This window comes from Acinonyx jubatus, chromosome E1, assembly GCF_027475565.1.
Source record: "Acinonyx jubatus isolate Ajub_Pintada_27869175 chromosome E1, VMU_Ajub_asm_v1.0, whole genome shotgun sequence".
Lineage (NCBI taxonomy): Eukaryota > Metazoa > Chordata > Mammalia > Carnivora > Felidae > Acinonyx > Acinonyx jubatus.
This window is the reverse complement of record NC_069397.1, coordinates 29,568,255-29,591,453: the sequence shown is the minus strand read 5'-3', so window position 1 is coordinate 29,591,453 and position 23,199 is coordinate 29,568,255. Positions and strand designations below refer to the sequence as shown.

At 41.4% G+C, this 23,199-nt stretch overlaps 1 protein-coding gene across 5 annotated transcripts in view; it reads left to right on the top strand.

Moving 5' to 3' along the window:
- ANKFN1 (ankyrin repeat and fibronectin type III domain containing 1) overlaps nucleotides 1-23,199 on the top strand; it is a 459,993-nt gene that overhangs the window by 327,241 nt on the left and 109,553 nt on the right. For all 5 annotated transcript variants that reach the window (XM_053211570.1, XM_053211568.1, XM_053211569.1 and 2 more), the window contains 2 exons: nucleotides 9,219-9,413; nucleotides 11,350-11,463. In XM_053211570.1, coding sequence (XP_053067545.1) covers nucleotides 9,219-9,413; nucleotides 11,350-11,463 — 309 coding nt within the window. The remainder of the gene's footprint in view (nucleotides 1-9,218; nucleotides 9,414-11,349; nucleotides 11,464-23,199) is intronic.

Below are 23,199 nucleotides of genomic sequence, written 5' to 3'. Positions count from 1 at the left end.
AACAGGCACAGACTAGAAAGGACTGGAACTAGGACAGCTAATGTAGAGAAGCACCTCAGGACACCCAGGGACTGTGCCTTTGGTCGTTCCATCCACTCAGTATCCCAGTCGCCATGACACCTGCTCAACTGAACAAACGCTATCCAAGAAAGACTTGTCTCTATAAGTGAAAGTCCCCAGTCTAAGCCTTTGCCTCATTCTGACTAACTCATATCCTGCCCCCATTCTGAAATCCCAGTTCAGCAGCCTCTAGAAGGAATTTGCGGAATCATCAGTGGGGTCCTTGCCTTTCTGAGACTGCTATTTATTTCACATCATCTAGGGTCCATAAACAGTAATCATAAAGAAACGAGTTCTTTTTGGATACCTACCATGTACAAATCTGGTCACTCCCATGGATTTTGTCTGTCTTGCGACCCCAGTACCCGGCACAGAGTAGGTGCTCAGAAATCTTCAGCTGAAATTTTGAACCCTGTCTCCCACTGCTCGGAATTACAGGTATTGAATTTATGCACATACACACGCACATGAGTTACGTGCAGAGCGCGTTACACAGAGTATGGAAAATACCTGTAAGTCTTCCAGCAATTTACGCTCGGGAGTATCTTTTGCTATTGTTGCGTTGTTATTTTTCCAGGTACTGTTGTAGAATTTGGCCGTAGAGGGAGCCTGACTGTTTTCAGCTTTACACTGTTGAATGATGCGGACCAGGAAGGATGGTGGGATGCACTTCATCTTCAGTCTTTCTGCCCTTCCTTGCAGCTGTGTTCTCCCTTCTCTGCAGACCCTCTCTGCATTTCTCTGTGATCTCTCTCACTTTCCCTCAGGTATTGCCCGTGGAACTGGGAGATGTCGCCCAGAATTACTTATGTTCAGTGACTTCATAAAACGCAATTGCCCAGTAGCCGTCACGCGAGTATGGCGCGGACGCCGATGTTACAATTTTGACAGACAACGTCAGGATGCGCCACAAGTTTCTGCAGCAGTCGAGGGTCCGTGCCGGTGCTGGGACTGGTTCAGGGCACGTCTAAGAGGTGTGACTATAAACTAATGAGGCTGGCTTTATGTAAACAAACACACCAGAAAGTCTACAAGCCAAACAAATGTTATCCTTTAACACGGTCCTCACGGGAGACCCCACACTTGTTCCAACAGAGCGGCCATTGCTCCAAACACTTCTGGATTTGTCCTCAGAGCCAGTTTATGAGAAAATCTGACTCGTTGCTTACAGTCACACCTGATTTTTGTTCCAAAACAGCATCGCCCGCGTCATCACCCTCCATGTTCACCAGACTTGGCTTCAGATGATTTAGAGTGGTTTCCTGAAATCAAATCCACCCTCAAAGGACAAAGATTTGCAACCATTAAGAATATGTAAAGAACAAGCTTTGGGCAGGTCTCTAGAATGAGTCCCCAGATATTTTTATTTGCTTCATTAAAATAGGTGTACAAATCCTCACCCGGACTTACAGACCTGCTTCTCAAGCTTCATCTCACACTGCTCACCCCTCACCCGCGATACACTTAGCCCCACCAGCCTCCCTTCCATCCCGTGAACCCACCCCACTGTCTTACCTGAGGGCCTCTGTCCTAGCTGTTCCCTACGCTTGGAGTGCTTGGCTGCTTTTCGTCTTGATCGCTGCCTGACCAACTCCTTCCTAACATTTCCACTTAACTGTCAAATCTTCAAGTGAGGATTTCTTTGGCCACCAAGTCCAATGTCTAAAGTCACGTTCTAATCACATCACTTAAATTTTCTACATAGTACTTATCACTGTATATGTATTTTTCCATTTCCTTTGCTTATTTACTGTCTCTCCTGCATTAGCATGTAAACTCCATAAGAGCAGAACCCGTCTGTCTCATTCATTTCGGCATCCCCAGGAAACAGTAGGCATTCAGTAAATATGTGCTTCATTGAATTGAATGAATCCCAAGGCCACTTCTTTTGAAAGGTGTGAATATCTTGTTTATTTTTGAAGGGAATTATTTTACTAAATACTGAGTGAATTGACCTTTTTTCATATTTCCGAGTAATTATTTAGACATCCGGTGGCCACAACCTAAGGTCTGTTCACCTGCTCTTTAGCAGTTAATTGTCCCTCATTCTTTTGTTTTTGATTTTTTAAATGTACATGCAACAGAGAATACATTCTCCTTGTAAAAACTTAAAATGTGACAGATAAAGTTTAAGGATACCTTTGACAACCCACTCAATCCATACATGTGCACATGCACATGCTCACAACCTAGGTCCGTGTCCCTAAATTCTCCCAACATAACCGTTACTATCCTCTTAAGGCTTGATTGAGGTAGAGGATCCACTTCCAACCTTACTCAGAATAACTGTTGGCAAGACATTTATGTTCCTTCCTGCATGGGCCTCTCCATAGGGCTGCTCCCTGACATGACAGTTAGCTTCCCCCAGTGCAAATGATAAGAGAGACAGACAGACAGAGAGATAGAGAGACAAACCAAGGTAGAAGCAACAGTGTCTTTTATAACCTAATCTCAGGAATGACATATTATCATTTCCTGCTGAATGTGATTGGTCACGCAGACCCAGCTCAGAAGTACAGTGCAGAAGGGTGTGGCTATTACGGGACAGTTAGTTAGCCAATATAAATATCAAAAACAATATAAAACAACCCAAGAGTTTCTGGTGAAGAGTTTAAATATTTTATGCATCTGTTGTATAGTTTGTGTTTTGAAAACACTGCCCAATACAAACACTTCTTAACACTTATATATATTGTATACATAATATCTATACTATGTCATTAATAATTCTACACGGATTACATGTTGAAGTGATAATAGTCTGGATCTACTGAGTAAACTAAAATAGGTTATTAAAGTTGATATCACTTTTTTCTTTTTTATGGAAATTTTAAATGATTTGGCTTACACTATATTTCTATTAGACAGCACTTGAAAGTATTGGCAAAAGATATGGTTATCTTATTTCATAGTTAAGCTATGACATCATTCAGTGATCTGCTTTGGATTTTCTAAATAATTTCCTCAAGTGCTTTGTATGCTTGTTTTAGAGATGTCCATTTATCTATTGGAGTTTGGGAGAGCTGGGACAGAAGTCTCTCTCTGGGTCATTGTCTCTTAAAGAACCACAATTACAACTTAAGCTGTATAATACGGACTTTGTGAATCCACATTCTGCTGGAAAGTAGCAGGGAAGAACATTCCAGAGCCCCATGTCCAGGGCGTAATGAGTTCTAAGAGGAGAAAGTGCCATAGTAATTAAAATGAAACACTTAATCTCCAAATCTCTAAAACATTTTGGAACCACATTCTAAAAGTCCTTGGGAAAACCTGAAAATAAGACTTCAAGGTCAAGACTTGAAAAGAAGACTTAGGTCAAGACCTAAGTGAAGCCAAAGTGAATTCTGAGTCTTAAACCTTAGCAAGACAGGTAAATTGAAACTGAGGTTTTGAGCTTTTCTGCTATGAGAGTTTTTTAATTAAAAACCATTGGATTATTGGACTCCTCTATAGTATTTCCTTTGAGTTCCTACCTGAAAACAAGTCAGTTGTGAGGTTGTTAGAAGGTTGTCATTTTATGAACTGCCGTTCTTGGTTGCCCAGAGGATATTGGCTTACAATTCAAGGTTTATACCTAAGTGACCTTGTTTTCTTCTTTGAAATAACAGATAGGGTTAAAATTGACACCATTTAGTATATAATATATTTCTGAATAGTAGTTGGGGCAGAAAATTTTTAACTGCGGTCGGAGATTTTTTTTTTTTTTTTGATGGAAGAACAGAGCTATTTTATAAAACAAGTATTTGATTTAGTTTTGTGTGCCTCTAAAACATATAACACAGCCCAATGAATATAATAATGATAATACAAAACTGCACTATTTGAGAGCCATCTATGTAAAGATTATCAGTAATTGATCACAACTTATGAGACAGGTACTATTACTACGCCAGTTTTCAGATGAGACACTGGGGTTTCAGATGGTAGCATAACTGGTTAGGATCACACATTTGTAACAGGCAGTGCTTGATCCGCATCTATGACCCAAAGCCCTTGTATCACTTTGCCTCTACTTTGGAAATAAGAGGAAAGCAGATTTCAGCTCAGGATGAGGAAACTCGTTAAAATTAAATTAAACTCTTTTTTTTTTTTAATTTTTTTAACGTTTATTTATTTTTGAGACAGAGGGAGACAGAGCATGAACAGGGGAGGAGCAGAGAGAGAGGGAGACACAGAATCCGAAACGGGCTCCAGGCTCCGAGCTGTCGGCACAGAGCCCGACGCGGGGCTCGAACTCACGGACCGTGAGATCATGACCCGAGCCGAAGTCGGACGCCCAACCGACCAAGCCACCCAGGCGCCCCTAAATTATACTCTTTTAAAATTAAAACCGACAGTGAGAATGGACAGGGCCACCTTAGTGAGCAGTGAGTTCCCCTCCTGGGCCACGGGTACTATAAGAAGAGGCACCTAAGGCTGGTTCTGAGGCTCTTTCGGATACTGAGACTAAGTGATTGTCTTTGTGCCTCCTTTTCTCATCAATTAAAAAAAAGTGAAAAGAAAAATGCTAGTGACAATAGAAAAGTTGTTGCTAAGTTGTAGAATGTCATATCATTTAGTAATGGGCACATGTATTCATTTTTTCAAGCAAATCAAATGAATCATTCCCTAACACCTTCAGTTAAAAATTGAAATTAGTTTACATTTTACCCTCGTTATATTGCTCTAAGCAATTATCAACCAGGCCAAAACTCATCAATTGCAGGGCAAGACGAAATTAAGAAGTAGTGTGTACTTGGCGATCCATAGGTTAGACTCTGATGGTGAGGAAAAAACATTCAGTCTGATCATTATTTATCTCAGGATTTAAACAGTAACCGTAATTGTATTCTTTGAACACCAAGTTCCCACCCCACCCCCACCCCCACCTCTAGTTAATTAGCTGGGCAGGTCTTAGAACAAATACCCACTCAGACACTGGGTGGTAGAAATGCTGTTGATAATTAAACACCACAATAGCGTGGGGCCTATTTCAGGAGCAGCGGAGTGGTCTTGCCCCAGCCAGCCGGCTCACCACACACTCACAGACCCTCTATTGTGCTGGCTATGCCTGCTCAGAGGGATAGTTGCTTGGCTGGAGAAGGAACCGACTACAATGAGAGAAAAGACCAAACCTTGCAAGTAGATTGGGAATTCTGGACTCCAGGGAAAAATGTCCAGAGTGTGGAAGTAAAAGGGAAATGGATCCAAGGAAAAGAGAAGTGGATGGGCAGGAGAACAGATCATATGATAGACACAGCCTTTCTCGTTTCTGTGTCCAACTGACCAACCAAAAGGAGTTCACTAGCCTCATGCCAAATCTATAGCAGTTAGAATGTGTGACATGTAAGTACTAGGTTAATTTGCATTCCTTCTGCCATAGAGGACGTTCACTGGGTTCTTTAAGGTTGTTGTTTCTTTTTAATTTTTTGTTTTATTTTTTATATTTGAGAGAGAGAGACAGAGACGGAGAGCGAGCGGGGAGGGGCAGAGAGAGACGGAGACAGAATCTGAAGCAGGCTCCAGGTGCTGAGCTGTCAGCACAGAGCCTGACGCAGGGCTGGAACTCATGAGCAGTGAGATCATGACCTGAGCCGAAGTCAGACGCCCAACCGACAGAGCCACCCAGGCGCCCCTTTAAGGTTTTTACGAAAATCTCGGTTAACCATCTCACCTCCTTGGGCTGGGTTTCTTCATTTTCAAAATAAGGAAGTTAAAAAAATAACAATAAAATAAAGCGGTTAAAATGTTCTCAATCTGGCCAAAATAGGAAGGGGACTCTCAGAGTCATTTGCCAGGTGTCAAAAAGCCTAAACTATGGCACCATTACTCAAGATAAAACTGCACGGTCTAATATGATTATCATATTACCTCTGCTTAAAATGTATAAACCCACTTAATTAGGTCATTAATAATAAGGAGAAAATGATTACTTTGTAAGTCAGCTGATTTGGTAGTCAATAAGGAAAATCTTTCAAAAGAGAAGTGTTTTATTAAGCTATTAAAAAACTCCATAGGAAAAAAAAATAATAAAAGTTTTGCTGGGTGACATGGTTGGAAACCACTGGCTCGGTTGGTGCCCCTTCTACTCGCCCACGGAATTACCTCTAACTACAGAGGCAAGTGAGTGCATTCTCAGGGGTGCCTGGAAGAAAAACGGTGGGAGAGATTTCTATAAAGTTCCTTCAATTTTGGGGATATCTTTCCATTCTCCTCCAGAAATGTTTGTTTTAATTTCTAAATAATATGCTCTTACCAAAATCTGTATGGAAAAATTGATGCCCTGGGAAGACACACATATTCATTCTGTGGCTCCAGAGATGCCCACTGCGGCCCCACCAGCACCACCACATTGTGTTGGTGTTTAGGTAGCCCAATTTGAGAAGCACAGGGATCTAGAGGATCTTGGAAAATTCACCTGGCTGTAAAACCGAATGGATTTTCCTTTAGCCTATGAAGAGGCAAAAGGCTTTACCTTAAACATGTAGAATCCCTTTGCCACTACAACTCAAACAGCATCAAGGCCACAGCCGAGGAGGAAAGGGAAAGTCTAGAAACAAAGCGTGTTGTGCTGAGGAAAGCAGGAAAAATTTCAGGGGGAGCCAAGCATAGCTCAAGAGAAGCTGTCCATCTGAAATGCCACCTGGAATTCACACCAGTAATAACTGTTGTGGATATAAAAATTAATAGGGGGGATTTCATAGTATTAGAAAAATTTATTTTTATAAATCATGTGTCTATCACCCAAGTGTTGATGCATGCATGCAATTCAAACATCAGGCTTACAATAAAAAGCTCACAGAATGACTTAGCAAGGACAATTCCCCCATTTTCTCTATAATTTGGAGTGGAAGAAGGAGGGGGGCGGTGGGTAGAGGGTGCAGTTACTGGGTCAATTAATCAACCTGAAAACTGTGACACAAACCCTGACGCCTAACCTATGTCTAAAAATACACAAATGTATACGAATTTGTTTTAAACTGTCAATGCCTATATTTAGGACCTTCCCAGCAAGGCTATAATGAGACTGTGTTTGAGGCCTTCAGTCATAGCAGACTCTACCATTAATCTGAAGTTAGTTAAATTAACAGCATTTAGTACTGACTTGTCAATCTCACTGCTTCAGGAAATTGCACCTTGAGGCTACTAATATTGCCAATTTTTCCACTGGAGTGTGCGCCCGCGTGTGTGTGTGTGCGTGTGTGTGTGTGTGTGTATTTCTTTTTTTTTTTTTTTTGCCAAAGCCTCCACATTCATACACCATCATTGCCTCCCTGCGTCCACAGCACTTATATTATCATTTATTCTGGCCCCCTTTAGCCTTCCCGGGGGATTTTGCGTAGTGTAGCTGCTCAGTGAAAGAGTTTTTTAGCTTTATATTTATTTGTTTATTTTTCTGTCATGGCTCACGACTGAGGCTTTAGAAAAAAAAAAAGTGTGACGGTATTCAGAGTACATGATTGACTGCTACAGCAACATTCATTAACCATGACAAATCGGCAGCAAAACACAGTCCTGAGTGTTCTAAACAGCAACTTTAAAAAGAAAGAAGAAAGAAAGAAAAAGAAAAAAAGACTCAACTAATTTTTCATTGACCTCATCTGTAAATAAATTGAGACTGATGGTGAGCAGGGGCAATAATAAATTATTATTCATTTCCTGTAATTAATGCAAACATGCCTATGAACACAGAGAAGATGAATCTATAACCACCTAATTTCCATTTCAAAATACACCTAACAAGTTTTCACTTGAGTTATCTTCATCATATTTCCCCCCTCCCCCCTTAATTAGAAGAATGGAATGGTTGGATTTCTTTCTCACCCACCAGGGGGAAATATTGTTTTGGTCACAGAGAGGGTCAAACACATGTTGGCGACAGAGCAGCAGAACTTGATTCTGGTCTGTTTCAGTATTTGCATGGTTCCCTTCCACAAGACCACGCGGAGGCTGCCTCCTCCTTACCACTAACCGGAGAGAGGGGGGCTCCTGCAGAGTGACCAAGTGACCGCTGAGGCAGCCTTCACGTTCATGAGAGCCAGGAGCAAAGGCCAAGAAGCAGCTTCCCAGTCTGACACAAGAATGTGATGCATTCTGTTGTTGTCCCAAACATTCACTCACATAAGGGCCAGTTGGGTAAATGCCATCATGTGAATTTAGCTGAGATATCATGTATTGAGTAAAACAGAAATATCAAGCTGTATAATCCCTCTCCGTAAAAAGAGTAGTCGAACTTGCTGTCAGGCATAGGCATCTCCAGAAACCATTCCTTCCCTGAGATCATGATCAGAGATCGAATTGATAGAAGATCATTGTCTAATGACACCCAGTGTCAGAATGTGCAGCCCTACCGTGGCAGCGGGCACTTCGTTAGCAATAAATAAATTGGTGGGGCGTCTGGGTGGCTCAGTCGGTTAAGTGTCCGACTTCAGCTCAGGTCAGGATCTCACGGTTCTTGAGTTCAAGCCCTGCATCCAGCTCTGTGCTGACAGCTTGGAGCCTGGAGCCTGCTTCGGATTCTGGGTCTCCCTCTTTCTCCGTTCCTTGCCCACTCACACTCCGTCTATATGTCTCTCTCTCTCTCTCTCAAAAATAAACATTAAAAAATATTTTAAATAAATAAATAGGTAAATATTACACCACTGAGACGTGTATACAAAAACGTCTATGAGATTGGCACAATGTGATAAGAGCAGAAAATTCGAATCCAATGCTACCAAAAAAAAAAAAAAAAAAAAAAAAAGAAAGAAAAAAGGAAGGGAAAAAAATGACCAACCAACTTTAACAGTATGCAACTTGCCTTGTGGATGACTTTTCCTAAGGCCTTCCTAGCCCTACAGAGCTTTTGGCCCTGTTTGTCTTTCTAAAGATCATGGAAACAAATGTGTGCGATCTGGGTTAGAAGTGGTCCTCATGGGTACTTGATAGTGGAGTTCTAGTGAACCGTGCTAGGCAGCTACTTGGGGTGCCTGTGACAAGAGGGCCACAGAGCAATGAGATATCTTAAATGGATGGATTTACCACTACTTCGACATACTGGAGTCAGTCGGGTAATGAGGAACACGGATCCCACTTAGCCCGGGCATTTTTTAAAGTCCACAGTAGACTCTTAACTACCCCGCCAATGAAGCGGCATTCCCCCAGAAGGAGAAAGGAGTCAGCCATGTCTTTCCCTCCAGTTGTCAGCCTGGAAAGCCGAGCGATGCACCTTGCCACGCTGGTGCAGGAGGCCCAGCAGAGGGTGAGCGAGCTGTCCGCCCAGGTGGAGAACGAAGGACCCAGTCTGGACAACACCGAGAAAGAGAAACAGCTGAAAGCTTGGGAGTGGAGGTGTCGGCTCTACAGACGCATGAGAACGGGCTTCGAGCACGCCAGTGAGTATAAGCAGAGGACTTCTGCATTTAACTAGAAACCAGGTTGGTTGGAGACAGCCAGGCCTTCTTTTACTGACTTTTTTTTTTTTTTTTTTGGCAGTTCTGCTACAGGGTCATGGATGGCCGTTGTCAGCCTATTTGGAGCGAGGGCTCTGGGCGACTGTAAAAGGATCTTTTGTCTCGCTTGATTTTCTGGCTCCCGATAGGTTCTCTGACCACAGCCATGAGGCTTTGGTGCTGCTGGCCTGTCTCCACCATCTCACACTCATCTAGAGCTTTCCACCCGATACGCCCTACTGCCTAATAACCTGGATGGTTTGATACCCTAAGTGGCTATATTCTGGGATGTGGAGGTGGAAAATATTTGTTTGCCTATTTGTCCAGTTTCTGCCTTCAACCCAAGTTTAAGTTGTTTTCAACTCTCTCTTGCATTTTTTTTTATAGGGGGCTTATATAAACCAATCTTCAGTTACTACAGGCGACAGAGGACAGTCAGTCACTGAACTGTGCTTTATCTGTACTTCTGTTCTCATCACCAATTCTTTCCGTTAGTTTAAGAAAAAGCATTGTTTCTGGATAATACTCATTAGCACTGGAAGGTAATGCTTAGAGCAGCCCCTACTATAAAAATATATAAAAGTCAAACACTTGGGAAATACTAAAATCTTATTCTAAAAGTAGATCTTATTTAAACCACAACAACAAGTGTGGTTGTTGTGACACTCCAGACACACAGTGACTGGAGAATTTGAATATAAGAGAAAGATCAGTTCATTAGTTTGGAAATATCTGCCTCTGCTTTGTGCTATAGATAAAGACAAAAAGTAGTGAAAATCTGGCTTTCTAAAGCAGTGCTAAGTATCGAACCATACCCTAATCCTTTCTCTTAAAGCAAATAGCTTAAGCAACATTCATGGAAGTTTGTTTTCAATATTAACAATCTCTTCAGCAATGCTGATACGTGTTTGTTTAATTAAAAAAAAGACATTCATAAAAAATACATACTAATTTGCTTTCAAACTTATTACCTTTGCTTTGTTTTAACTAATAGAATAACTTGCTTAAATAAAGATTTTTTTACAGAATCTTATTGTAAAATAAATACTTTAGCATTAAAAAAAAGACATTCAGCAATAGTTTTAATAAATGCATTTGCTATTGTGCCTCATTTAGGACACAGATTAATACTAGAAGTAATTATAGTTTTAGACTTACAGCCATTTGGGGGGTAATTTTCTAAATCACAAAACACCTTCTGGGTGTTAAGGAACACCTAAAACTATCAGGAGTCCTTTAAAACCCGAGGTTAATGGGCATGACATTCGTCCATGAATTCTTTCTCAGAAAATGTTACTTGATGTAATAGGAGGCAGCATGAGAGCCAGGCCCTGAGCATTCCACACAGGGAGGAGCCCAGAACGGGGCACTGCGTCTTTGACGGGGCACTTTGTCTTCACTGCGTCCTTGAACAAGTTAGTGTGGTCTCTTCAGACGTGGTTTCTTCCTCCTAAACGTGCACACGCTGTTACTTGCCCTTTCTACCCAACAGGGTTGCAAAAAGGCTCCAGTTCAATGATTTACATGAAAATACTTCATGAAATGTACCAGTCTCTATCAACAGTTCCTGCTAACACTTTCTGGCCTCCTCTCCACTGGTCCAGGTCAATCTCCTGTTGTGTTTCCAGGATACTTTGGGAAGGCTTAACTGGTATTATTTACCCCTTCAGAAGATGTTCTAATGCTCAAATAAGATCACAATAGCAACAAATAAAGGCCATTGAGACTTCTAATGAAAATGTTCAAAAGCAAAAGCTATTAGGCTCTACAAACAAATGTTTCCATAGTGTGTGTTTCAGGGTATCCTTTGAAGAGGCGGGAATGTTGTTTGAAAAGGATTTGCGATGTTAAGATCCTTATGTTTTTCCTTCTGTCCCAGGAGCCCCCGAGGTGCCAACCAAGGCCTCTCTTATGGTGACCAGCAGCACATCACTCACTGTCAGCTTTCAAGAGCCTCTTAGTGTCAACGCAGCTGTAGTGACCAGATATAAAGGTACTGGACTCCAGATTTCTTTTTTTTTTCCCCATTGCTTCTTCTTAAAAAACAATCCATTGTTTTTTTTCTGCTGCTGATAGGATTTTTTAATCCCATTTACTTTTTGAGTTGACATATTTGCATAGGCACTCCCGTACAGAGCAAGGGGTTACTGAGAATAAGTCACAGGAAGCATGAACTGCAGGATCAGGCTGTCACTATTCCAAACCTGTCCAAAATATTAATAATTCCATTCTTGTTTGCAGAGGGCCTGTTTTGTGCATAGCATAGCGATGGAGACAAGACTGAGTAAGACACACTGAAGAATCAGTCTCAATCCAAGGAGCTCAGAGGGTGGGAAATGGAACATACTAAGAGGCATATGCATTGATATCTGTAATAGCAGGTAACTAGGGTTGAGGATTTAAAAGAAAAACAGATAAAGATGTTGGGAGTCAGAAAAGAAAGAGGAAAGTAACATGATAGGATCAGAAAAGTTCCAAGGTCGAGGTGGCATTTGGTTTTCAAGGATGTCTAGGATTTGGACCAGAAGATGCTGGGGGAGGGGCATCTGTGTGGCTCAGTCAGTTAGGCGTCCAACTCCACGTTTTGACTCAGGTCATGATCTTGCAGTTCGTGAGTTCGAGCCCCACATCGGGCTCCATGCTGGCAGTGTGGAGCATGCTTGAGATTCTCTCTCTCTCTGAGTCTTTCTCTCTCTCTCTCTCTCTCTGCACCTCCCCAGCTCTCTCTCTCTCTCTCTCTCAAAGTAAGTAAATACATTTTTAAAAATGTTTTAAAAAAAGAAGGTGCTGGTGGGAGGGGGAGGTAGCCTCCAAGTGGAGAAACCTGGGAGCACAGTTGAAGAGCAAGAACATGCTAGAACAGGCAGAGGAGAGCAGGGGAACAGATCAGAGCTCCAGGGGAGGTGAGGGCTCACAAGAAGGCCCCGTGAAATGTAAGAGCAGAGAGAGAAACTAGGGCAGGAGGCAGGGGTACAATGACACTTGAATTCAAGATTAAGGAGTTTCGACATTAGATGATGAACTCTGCAGACCCCTGAATAAGAGGGGGACAGGATGGGAGGTAGACTATGAAAGACTTAGGTGGCAGTACTGTGTCTGACGCATTGGAAGAGGTGTGGACCTGGAATGAGGAAGTGAGTTAGGAAGCTATTCGAGAGAGCTGCTGGCAGCCAGACGTAGCTGCTACAGCAGCACCTGGAGGGAAGACAGGGAATCCAGAGGAGAAAGCAGCAGAGTGAGGCTGCGATAAGAACAGTCGAGGCTGCGGAGCGCCTACTGTATGCCAGGCACTGTTTAAAACCTCCGTGTGTATTAGCTCTGTGTAATCTCACAAGAACCCTGGAGATGGGCACTGTTAGCACTTCTGCTTTGTGGATGAGGAACCCGAGGCGGCGAGGTTAAGGAGCTTGGCTAAAGACTCCAGTAGAGCTGCACATATCACGTTATGTTGATTCTTGAACACGGTGGACAAAAAAGGGAGAAAGTCATTTTCCTGATTATACCCTGCACAGTCCTAAAACCTGATAAAGCCGTCCGTGCATATTCCAAGACGCCAGCCCACGAGGCAGAATTCCTGTCCCAGCAGTGATTCCTTTCTCCCGCCCAGGGCCTAGTCCCAGGAGAATCTTCTTTGTCTGCAGAAATGACTCTGCCCACACCCTGTAGCCTTCTGAGATACTTGGGATTTTCCAGATGACTCCACTCTGTAATACCTTAGGTAAGGCAGCATAGAATTGGTTACCACTTTGAGTTTTCTTATCAAAAAGAGAGCAGCCTCGGGGTACGGGTGACACCAGACAAATGAAGCCACCCAGGACAGCCTCCTACAGCCATCCTTTGATACAATTCTGACACTTTGTCGGGGTCTCTGCTCCGCGGAGATTTCCTGAAGTCTAGAGCTAGTGTTTGCGGGCAGTGTCAGACTTGGGCATTTTCCTCTCTTTCTACCTCGCTCCAGCTCAGGTTTTTTGATGAAGGGTTTTGTCAGTGCTGCCAAACTTGCCATTTTCTTCTTACATTTGATTAGTGAACAATCGGAAGCTGATTCATCCAGACCGTCCGCTATTTAATACTCGCCCATGAGGCCTGCAAACTCTATCGGCATTCACATATTAACACGTCTCATCTCAGGAGACTTGCGTTTGGGTGAGGTTGAAATGAAAGCCACAAGTGGGTTCTGCTGGTGACTGGAGGGGATTAATTAAGCATTATAAATAGAATTGTCTGTTGCATTATGGAGTAGGTTTCCTTGTGTTAATTTATAAGGTCATAAATTGAGTCCTTAACCTGACCACTCTCAAGGGTTATTTAAAACAGCTGGCAGCCTCCTGTACCCGGAGACAGGACAGGTTTTAATTCAGGAGTTGAAGTAATTATTTAATTATGGAAATATTAGCAAAATTACCCTGAAACAAGGCGAGTTATTTTGTTTGCTTTAGAAAAGAAGAAACAAGGGAGAAATCCACGGAATGAGATGTCAGTTATCTAATTGTTTAGAGGGAAGACTTAACCCTGCAGTATTTAGGGTTTGGAACAAATCTCACCCTGCTCTCTAGAATTTCTGGGTTCACAAAACCTCAAGCCTATTTTGACAACCGGATGTCCTCCCCTTCATACTTGAGCCTGTGTTTGAAAGAAAATATGAATCCTTTGGTTCCTCACTTGCATATGCTCAACTCATCAACATATTTGGGGTTGTTGTTTTTTTTTTTTTAAGAGTTTGTTGACATCCAGAAATCTTTTTAAGAGCATCTCTTTACAAGTCCCGTGCAGGCCCTGGCGATGAAAGGGGCCATGCAACCAGGCCGATTGTCATCACAACTTGGACATTAAAGGCATCAATTTCAGTTTAAAACCATGGAAACAGTTCTGAGTAAGACCCACTGGAGTTTTCCGCCTGCCTCTCCCCTAAATGCAGGAAAATGAGGCTAAGGGAACGACTTGTCTGTTTCTAGGTGTTTCCTTCTTGGATTCAAAGAGCTCTTGCATCTTTTGGTCCCATCTCACCAATTTTCATGGTTTACAGAGCCAGACTAGAGTTATTTCAAATGCTCTGATGCTTTGGACAATTGCCAGGACCTCATTTCACATTTTCTCCTCGCTGTGTTGGGTAACCTGTCTGAAGCTCTCATTTGCACAGGATGTGTCCTTTCTCTGCAGAGAACATTTGCAAAAGTGATTTTGCTGCTCTTTGCTGGGTTAGGAATGGAAAGGAAGGTAACCTCTAACAGGTGCAGTGCAGCATCTGTTTTCCATCCATAGGATGAATTCTTTTCTATGTTTGTTGTTGTTGTTGTTGTTGTTGTTGTTGTGTGTTTTTTAGAGCAGGGCCTGACATGGCACCCTCTGGGGTTTGCCAATGATGAGACGCTACAGTAGCTGTTCCAGTGGGTGTGGGCAGGACACTGGTTTGGTTGGGGCCCTTCCCCATCTTTTCTCACCGTGTCATCCAGCAGATTAGAAACCACCACCCTAATTCCTTCCTACAAAGGCTTGTAATAGCAAACCATTTAACTGCTCTGCCTTTGATGACATTTTCTACAAAAAAAAAAAAAAAAATTAAATTAAATTAAATGAAAAAAAATTTCTCCTTGCAGAGATTGCCAGGACCTGATATGATATCCACTCCAGCAAAGCCCAGGCCGGTGTTTCTGCCAACCACTACCTCCAACTTCTTTGCCAGAAAGAAAGGAAGTTAGAGAATTCCAGAGAGATGTCTGGGAGCACTGTAGCTTCTAGGAAAGAGAGTCCACCATTTGTACATGAAAACCCTAGGGGTTGATAATTTATAATAATAGTGTGAACTTGACCATGATTTGATCATTGGGGCCATCTCTTCACAAGACTTAAGAAAAACCTGACCTCCTGGGACTTAGGTGCACATTGCTTGGTATTTATATTATTTTTACCCCTTCTATTATTTTTTCCCTCCACCTTATAATTAGAAAGATATTTTGCCTACCAACAAAATTCATTGCTCTAAGGACTAGAATTATTGTCCATGTTTAATTAATTGAAGAATTAATCTGATCATAATATGAGGAGGCTACCCTCATTACTAGATTGAAGGGATTAAATTCCACAAAACAAAAGGATTTATCATTTTAGTTAGCCCGTTTGGGCAGGGGTGAGGCCAGAGGTTTGCAGATGAGAGCACCTAGGAGAGGCTGAAGATGTTACGTCTGAAGGACATGAAACTCAGCGGATTAACATTTTTTGCATGCAAGTGAAAATGTGGAAATAAGTTCAGCAGCTAAATGTATGAGGAGGAAAAACAACAGGTCCAATGAGAGGGAGGGAACAGCAACACTATAATAATATATGTTGTAAAACATAGTCTTTTTGCATTTTCCTCACTTAGGTTTTTAACCTGCAAACAAGGAAGTACAGGTTATATAAAAGACAAAGTAAAACAATTTATTCTTTCCTCCAATGTGACACCCCATCACTAAATTAATCTCTGTTACGAGTCCAGTGTATGTCCTTATAAATCTTTTCTTGATGTATGTACATGCATGTATAAGCACACAGATGTATGGTTTTGTTTGTGTGCTCTAATATAAAATTATCACACCGTGTAATCTTACAACTACATTTATTTTTAATTCAACAATGTAGCATACATATCAATCTATCTTTCTATGTCAGTGTGTTTGGATCTTCATTCTTTTAAAAACAAATTTTTTTTTCAAGGTTTATTCATCTTTCAGAGACAGAGAGAGGCAAAGCATGAGTGGGGTAGGGACAGAGAGAGAGGGAGACACAGAATCCCAAGCAGGCTCCAGGCTCTAAGCTGTCCGTACAGAGCCTGACATGGGGTTCAAACTCACAGACTGCAAGATCATGACCTGAGCCAAAGTCGGACACTTAACGGACTGAGCCACCCAGGCGCCCCTTCATTCTTTTTAACAATTGAATAGTATTCCTATTCCCTGGCTAGAAGTGCTATAATTTATCTAATTACTCTTCCACTGATAGCCATAGGTTGTGTCCATTTTTTTTCTATTATATGATGTTATAGTCTCACTCACCTATCTATGCCCATTGTTTGTTTGTTTGTTTGTTTTTATCTACACCCATTGTTAACCTTAAAAATAAAACTGCCAGTTACTTCACCAGCAAAACTGGGTTCATTTAGCGAAAGTAGAGGGTTGCAACTCGGGATAAGCAAGCTACAACAAGTCCAAAGAGCAAAGCAGAGGAACACTCTTCAAAGAGGAAAGTGAGGGAAGCTGAGAGGAGCTGTTATAAACCAAAAATCCACTGGAGTAAACTGGGAGTTTGAAGTATAGCGGCTTTTCATTGGCTGAGTTGTGAGGTCTCTCATTGGCTGAGCTGTTGCTGGGGCAAGAGAAAAACCTTTCTTCCTCCTGCTGGGGTAGTAAAGCAGTAGCTGAAGTAGGAGAGACTTCCTGTTGGGTTTGTAATTGACAATGAGTGGTAGGGTGTGAGAGCTCCCCCTTCTGGCCTCCCCAATCCACTTTAAACGGCATTTCCTTTTATTAATTTTCACACCATATAGGAACTTTACAGTATATTTTAACATCTGGTAGGGCGAGTCCCTCCCCAGGGTAATCTTTTTCAAAATGTCTCAGTTAGTTGCACACATGTTCCCTTCCAAACGAATTTTAGAATTGGCTTGTCAAGTTTAAGTGAAAAAATCTTATTGGAGTAGCATCATATTCCTAAGTTAATTTGCAGAAAGCCTTTCCATCCATGACATGTCTTCCTAATCAAGTTGAATTTTACGTATTCAGGAAGGTTTAATAATTTTCTTTATATGGGCCTTCTACATTTCCCATTAAGTTTCATGCCGCATATATTTTACAGGTTTCATGACTATTATGAATCAACTCTCTTTTCAAGATATTCTCTAATTGGCTATTGTAGGACAATAGAAGAGCTAGTGCTAGTTCAAAAGAAATCTTTAGTTGGTTGCTTTGCTGAGCTCTGTTAGTAACTTTTTTTCTTCAGTAGATTGTCTTGCATCTTATGCTTTTTTTGCTATATCATCTTCAAGTAAGGATCATTTTGTCCTTTCCAGTACTTTTCATTCTTTCCTGGATCTCACTTCATTAACGAGAATCAATGTGATTTCTGATTCCCCAATACATTGTGTGCAGTAAGTGGGACAGTACCTATCGTTCTCTCCTACCTGCTTTTGTCAATGCGCATCTAGTATTTTACCATCTTTTTAAGTTTATTTATTTATTTTGAGAGAGAGAGAGTGCAGGAGCAGGGGAGGGGAGGGGCAGAGAGAGAGGGAGGAAGAGAAAATCCCAAGAAGGCTCCACACCATCAATGCAGACATAGGGCTCAAACCCACGAACCATGAGATCATAACCTGAGCCAAAATCAAGAGTCAGACACTAACCAACAGAACCACCCAGGCACGCCTAATATTTTACCATTATGTATGATCTCTAGGAGAGGTTTCTGGTAGACAGCCTTTACCAAATTAAGGAATTTGGATTATGATTATTGATATAGCATTGAACATAATTTTTAAATCTCCTCTGTGATTATGGTCCCTTTAGTATTTCAAAAGTCATGTATATGTGCTCTTTCTTTTACAATTGTTGAACTTTTGTTATTTTATTGGTTTGTTTGAAGAATTAACATTCTTAATTCATAAAACCTATTTCTTGCTTATTTTCTAATTCATTAATTTCTGGCTTTAGCTTTGCCAGTTCCTGATGCTTTCTGTTTGTTTACTTTATTCTTTCTTTCCTGTTTTTTTTTTTTAATTTGAAAAGTTCATTTACTTGTTCCTTTATTTTTCTTGTTTTCCAATCCATGTATTTAAGGCTATAAATGTTCCCCTATCTTGTTCATATCCAGAAAGTTTAAAGCAAGGTGCTATAATCATTTATTTCTAAACAATTTGTAATTCCCACTTTAAGCAGAGTTTTTAGGCAAGCCATTTTAAGCTTCTAAATGACCATATATTTTGCTATATTTTTATTATTAATTTCTAATTTTATTATTTTAAGAAAAAATTTTAATGTGCTCTGTATACTGTTGAGATATTCTAAAACTCTTATTTGTAGCTAGCCAATCAATCCGTACATAAGCACTGGATTTGGTGTTTGAAAAGAATGTGTGAACTCCATTGGGTATATAGTGTGAATGTGTAGATGTTGTTTAAATCCCTGTCTTTTTCCAAAGTGTTTGTCCCTTTGATCTTTGATCTCTGAGAAGCTGCTTTATTTGTCTTGCTTAACGCTGTTTGCTTCAACTATTTTGTTTGTGATTAACTGTGGTTTCTCTCTTCCCATTTGCCTGCTGTCTTTCCATCTTTTTATGTGCATCCTTCCCATGACATTTCAGATACATTTATCTCTCATAAAGCGTATATAGTTATATTTATTTACTCGAACGGAAGGTCTGTCTCTTTTTATGTATACTTTTTATTTTTGTCTAAAGTGATCTAAGAATGGGATTAAAAAACAAATTTGCACTGAAGGGTTTATAATACAGAAAAAAAGTTATTTGCCCCATTATTCCTATCCTACTCTTCAGAGCCAGCCAGCTTTAATTCCTCTAGTTCTCATAATTACCTGTCTACTTTAATTAATATGCTTCTATGGCTCTTACTTGATACATCAATTGCAGGTCTTATATGTGCAATTATAACTATAACAGAAAAGAATTTAACTCTCTCATAATACCACCCTCATCTACAGTCCCTGATTCTCTCAACGTAATTATATTTCTATTTTTAGTTAAGTCAACAATGTTTATACTATTATGAGTGTGCACACTTTTGGTTCGTTTTTTTGTTTTTTGTTTTGGTTGTTGTTTTTAACTAAAGTCCTTACTCCCTTTCAGTAACCTTAGTTTTCACCTGATGTCTCTTTTTGGTCCCAGGACCCCATCTAAGACCTTACATGACATTTACACATCATACCACCTTGGGCTCCTTTGGCCGACAGTTTCTCAGACTGTCCTCGTTTTTGATGATCTTGATAATTTTGAGGAAGACTGGTCAGGTATTTTGTAGAATGTGCCTCTATTGGACATGACTGATATCTTTCTTCATGATTAGACTAGGGATATGGGTTTGGGGGCAGAAGACCACAGAGATAAAGTTTTAGCTAGCCATTTTCAACCCATCATATCAAGAGTACATGCTCCCAACAGGACTCATCACTATTGATGTTGGCCTTGATCGCCTGGCTGAGATGTGTCTGTCTGGTTTCTCCACTGTAAAGTTACTTCTTCCATCCTGTTTTTTTGGAAGGAAGTCACTATGTGCAGTGTACACTGAATGTGTAAGTTTTGACATTGCAAAGTCAGATAGTGTACTATGATTTCCTTACCTATGTATTGTCCTCAAATCTCTAATAGCCTCTTTTCTCTTTCCTACCCTACTTGCCATTATCATATTCAAAATTTGTTTCAAATGATCCTTTCAGAGTGTAGGACCTATCTTCCGAAGAGTAGCACCTATTTTCCCTCCTCAAGTGCCGTCCACTCAAGTTCCACTTTATAATAATAACTCACTGCGTTTGCATTAAGGACACACAAATCAAAACCACCATGAAATATTGCCATATGCCAATCAGAGCAGCAAAAAAATTTGAAAATAGTTGACAACACCACATGGCAAGGATGCAGAGACACGGGATCACTCATCCATTGCTGGTGGGAATGTAAAATGATACAGGCACTCTGAAAAGCACTTCGACAATCTTTTTGAAAAAAAGAAGCATGCAAGTACCATACATCCCACAAACTGGTAGGCATTTATTCCAGAAAAATGAAAACTTGTGTTCATATAAAAACCTGTTCACAACTGTTTATAGTAGCTTTATCTGTAATAATCAAAAACTGGAAGCAATCCAATTTGGTGAATGGTTAAACTAAATGTGGTATGTCTGTACCATGGAATAATATTCAGCAATGAAAAGGAACAGAGTATCAGGACACACAACGGCCTGGATGAATCTCTAGAGGATTATGTTGAGTGAAAATGCCAGTGAATAAAGGCTACATAGTATGTTGTTCCATGTATAGAACACTCTTGAAATAACAAAACTATAGAAATATAGAACAGGTTAGTGGCTGCTAAGGACCAAGGAGGAAACAAGGAGGTGGAAAATGGGCATGTAGGCTCACTTTGTTTTCTAGCTAATGGATATATTTTTAAATACTGTACCTTGTTTCCCTTCTGAAGGATTTGAAGAGAAAAATGTTAGGCAGGCATAGGTGCCATTTGGCATTTTGATTCAATCTCCAGGTCACTTCTCCCTGTTACCCAGACTATGCTTAGTAAACATGACCTAATACTAATATTACCCTAAGCCAACATTATGAAAGCATATCTGCTGTTTCCAAAAATTATGTAAGTTACCTAGGGACAAACATGAAATGGGTTTTTATATCAGCTGGTGAAGGATTATTCTTGACACTGATTTCTTCTTCTTCCTGTTTTATTTGGAAAATCATAGATCCATAGAGTAATAGAAGTTTTTGGAATATTTGAGTTTTTTACTAAGGTATGATGAGTTCCTTGAAGGCACAAATCGTGTCTTTTTTTCCCCTCACCTCCTACAGTACGGTAGCATTGACAACCTTTCTGTTCTTAAAGCAGTTTTCCCCTACCACAGGACCTTTGCACATGATGATCCCTCTGCCTGGAACTGTTCCCCCCATTCCCTGACCATTGATTGTTCAGATCTCTATTAAAAGTCATTTCTTGGGGTGCCTGGGTGGCTCAGTCAGTTGAGCACGTGACTTCGGCTCAGGTCATGATCTTGCCACCTGTGAGTTCGAGCCCCACATCGGGCTCTGTGCTGACAGCTCAGAGCCTGGAGCCTGCCTTGGATTCTGTGTCTCCCTCTCTCTCTCTGCCCCTTCCCCACTAATGCTCTGTCTTTGTCTCTTAAAAATAAATAAATGTTAAAAAAAAATTTAAGGTCATTTCTTCAGAGAGGCATTTCTAAGTATTTCATATAAATCATGCCTAATGAGTTCTATCATGCCTTTCAAAATAATGTTCACAAATCACAAACATCTATTTATTTTTGCAGTATATTTTTAAGTTTAAATAGGATTCTTTATTATAGAACTTTTTAGAGTCTCTAGTATCTAATACATCCAGTAAATTATTGGCCAAATTTCATTTGACCGTCATTGGAAGTTCATGGGAACCCTGAGTATATTTAGAACAGGAATTCTCCAACAAAGCTGCCCATTAGAATCACCTTCGGGTCCATGCCAGGGCCTCTTCCAAGACCAATCAAATCTGAGTCTTTGCAGGGCAGAGACCCGAGCACAGATACCCTTCAAGAGTTGCTAGGTCATTCTAATGTGCAACCAGGCTGTGCATGTGTGGTCATGTCTTCAACATGGGTCTCTCCCATCAGACTGGAAGCCTTATGTAAACAGCGATGTCTTGTTCATCTCTGTATTCCTAGAACTTGGCACAGGGCTTAACATATATATTACATAGTTAGCTATTCAGTGAATTCATTGTGAGTCACAATGAACATGATAATTGCAGACCCCCTCTTTGTAGGATTTGGAGAGCTTATGTGGGGAAAGAAGGCTCACCAATATAAGAATTCACTTTGCAGCATAAAGAGAGTAAGGCCCACTGAGGCTGGAGTTTTTAACTGGCTTTGTCCAACACTGTCTTTTACTGAGCCTCACCGCTCACCGCTTTCCTTCACAACTCCACAGTTCTTCTTGGACACCACCCACCTCCACCTCCCTCTCCTCTCCCCCCACCCCCATTTCCCTCCCCTCCCCCCACCACCTTCAGTTTCATCCTCCTGCACCCTGCTGTCTCCCCCAAGCTCGCTGTCTTCAACACGGTTGCCACCGGAAAGTCTCCGCAAAGGTGATCGCATCAGTACTGAGTCGAGTGGCTTATTTCTCCTCCTCCCCCTCACACACCCCTCCAGAACTTTGGAGCCATGAAGCCTCTTGGCCGAGAGGGAGGCCCACCAGGCAGCTCTTTATTGCCATGCAACTGTGAGATTCCTCCCCATGCTTCCTCCTGGGGAAAAGTCAGCCTGCCAGTGGAGATTTAACGGCGGAGCAGTGCTCGGTGACGTGCCAAGCCTCCCCCCTCAGCCCCCCCAACCAGCCCCATCACCACCCCCGGACTGAACAAACTGTATCACTTACCCCCTGAGAGCCTGGCCGTTGCTGAGCCCAGACGCCACAGGGGCTGGTGAGTTTCCAGTGGCCACAGAGGCAGGTCTCCACTCAAGGCACAGCTCTGTCCACCATGGCCCCACTGGGCACACAGCTGGCACTGCAGGTGATGAGCCGCTTCCGGGCCACCTTGTCCCCTTGGAGATTTTCTCTTGATCCCTTTTTGGCCAGATCCCTTTGCAGCATTATAGTTTGTCAATAGTCCGCGACTGCTTTCTAGAATTTCTCTCCGGGAGAAAGTGTGTTTTTCTAAGAAATAGGTGTTCTAGCCTGAAGCCTAATTGCATGTGAGGGCTCAAAAATGAAACAAAAATAATCACCCTCAAGTCTGGAAGCTGAGGGGCCTCTCCACGCCGTGAGGAGTGCTTCCTTTTGGGAGGTGGGAGGCAGGGGTGGTCCTTTGCGCTTCTCAAATAAAATTTTTCCAATTATAAAAAATAATGTATGCCCCTTCTATCAGCCAGAGTCCCAGCAGAAACAGAAGTACAGTCAGCTTGAAGTCTGAAGTAATTTTAATGAAGGGATTATTTACAGAGAAGTGGGCAGTGTTCGTGAATGGACA